A 1260-nucleotide genomic window follows, 5' to 3' on the forward strand; every position below is an offset into this window, starting at 1 on the left:
GGGTTTGGGGACCCCAGCTCAGCACTGCTGTCCCCGCAGTGAGCCACCAGCCAGGGCTGGCCGGGGGCGGCTGGGAGGAGGTGGACAGCGGGCACAGCTCCCGGGAATCCTCGCAGGGACACGAGCGGAGCCACGCCTCGGACTCAGGCAGCAAATCTGGCAGTGACAGCCGCTCCGGGGCCAGCCGGGAGCTGAGCCATGGCACTGACAGGTGAGAGGGGCCCCGGGGGCGCCTGGGTCCCCAGGGTCATCCCGGGGGGCTGCCCTCCCCCTGGCACTGTCCAAGGGGCATCCCCAGGAACGCTGCCCTGGTGCTGCCAGCTGTTCCTCCTGGGATGTTTGGCCTCCCAGCCCTGGGTGGGCAGAGCTGCTTGGAGGTGGGGGGGTCCCTGGCCCCTGGGGGGTGCTGGGTCTGTGCCAGACCCCAGAAGGGGGAAGCAGGTGTCCCCTGTGCCCAGCAGGCATGTCCCCAGCAGGGTGGATGCCGACAGCCCCGGTGACTGCCGGCGGGAGGTGAGCCTGGTGTCAGGGCTGACGCGCGGGGCCAGGGTCTTCCTCACCAGGGAGGAGGCTCAGCACTTCCTCAAGGAGTAAGTGTTGGAACTGGGGGCTTCTGGGGGCAACCTGAGCCCTTTCCACCCCCCTGCCTGGGCCTGGACCCCCATGGTGGGGAGGGGCTGCGAGCAACCGTGACCCCCCTCCCTGTCCAGGTGTGGGCTCCTGAACTGTGAGGTGGTGCTGGAGCTGCTGGGCCGGGCTCTGGAGGATCCCAGCGACAGCGTCCGCATGGTGAGCACAGGGTGTCCCCCCCAGTGGCCTGCAGAGTCTGGGGGCTGCCTGGCTCAGCCACGATCCCCTTTTCTGCAGAGATCCATGTCCGCTCTCTCCGCCCTCGGCTGCTCCGACCTGCTCTCCCCGGAGCAGATCTTCACCGTGACCCGGCAGCACCTGCAGCAGCTCAGCCAAGGCAGCCCCGGGCCTGTGGCCAACCGGGCAACCAAGGTGACTCTGGGGACATCCCTGTGCCCGATCCCAGGGTGGGGGGACTCCCAGGACCAACTTCCCAGTCCTTGGGGACACATAGCTCTTGGGGATGGCTCTGTGCATGTCCCAGAGTGGTGGGATTGGCAGCCTCTCCTGGGAGCAGGGAGCCCAGGCGGGGTGATGCTCCCTCTGAGCCCTGCAAGGGGACACTGGGGACAGTCCCTCTGCCTGGGAACAGGGTGGTTGGGCCCCTGTCCCGGTGCCGCTCTCACCCCG

The 1260-nt window shown here is 68.9% G+C and overlaps 1 protein-coding gene across 1 annotated transcript in view; it reads left to right on the forward strand.

Moving 5' to 3' along the window:
• Positions 1-1260, forward strand: part of CEP131 (centrosomal protein 131) — an 18472-nt gene that overhangs the window by 3015 nt on the left and 14197 nt on the right. The window contains exons 2-5 of the mRNA XM_029960115.1: positions 40-211; positions 474-590; positions 711-789; positions 868-1037. Coding sequence (XP_029815975.1) covers positions 40-211; positions 474-590; positions 711-789; positions 868-1037 — 538 coding nt within the window. The remainder of the gene's footprint in view (positions 1-39; positions 212-473; positions 591-710; positions 790-867; positions 1038-1260) is intronic.

The sequence above is a fragment of the Manacus vitellinus genome, unplaced genomic scaffold, assembly GCF_001715985.3.
Source record: "Manacus vitellinus isolate BGI_N305 unplaced genomic scaffold, ASM171598v3 scaffold_24_pilon, whole genome shotgun sequence".
Taxonomy (NCBI): Eukaryota; Metazoa; Chordata; class Aves; order Passeriformes; family Pipridae; genus Manacus; species Manacus vitellinus.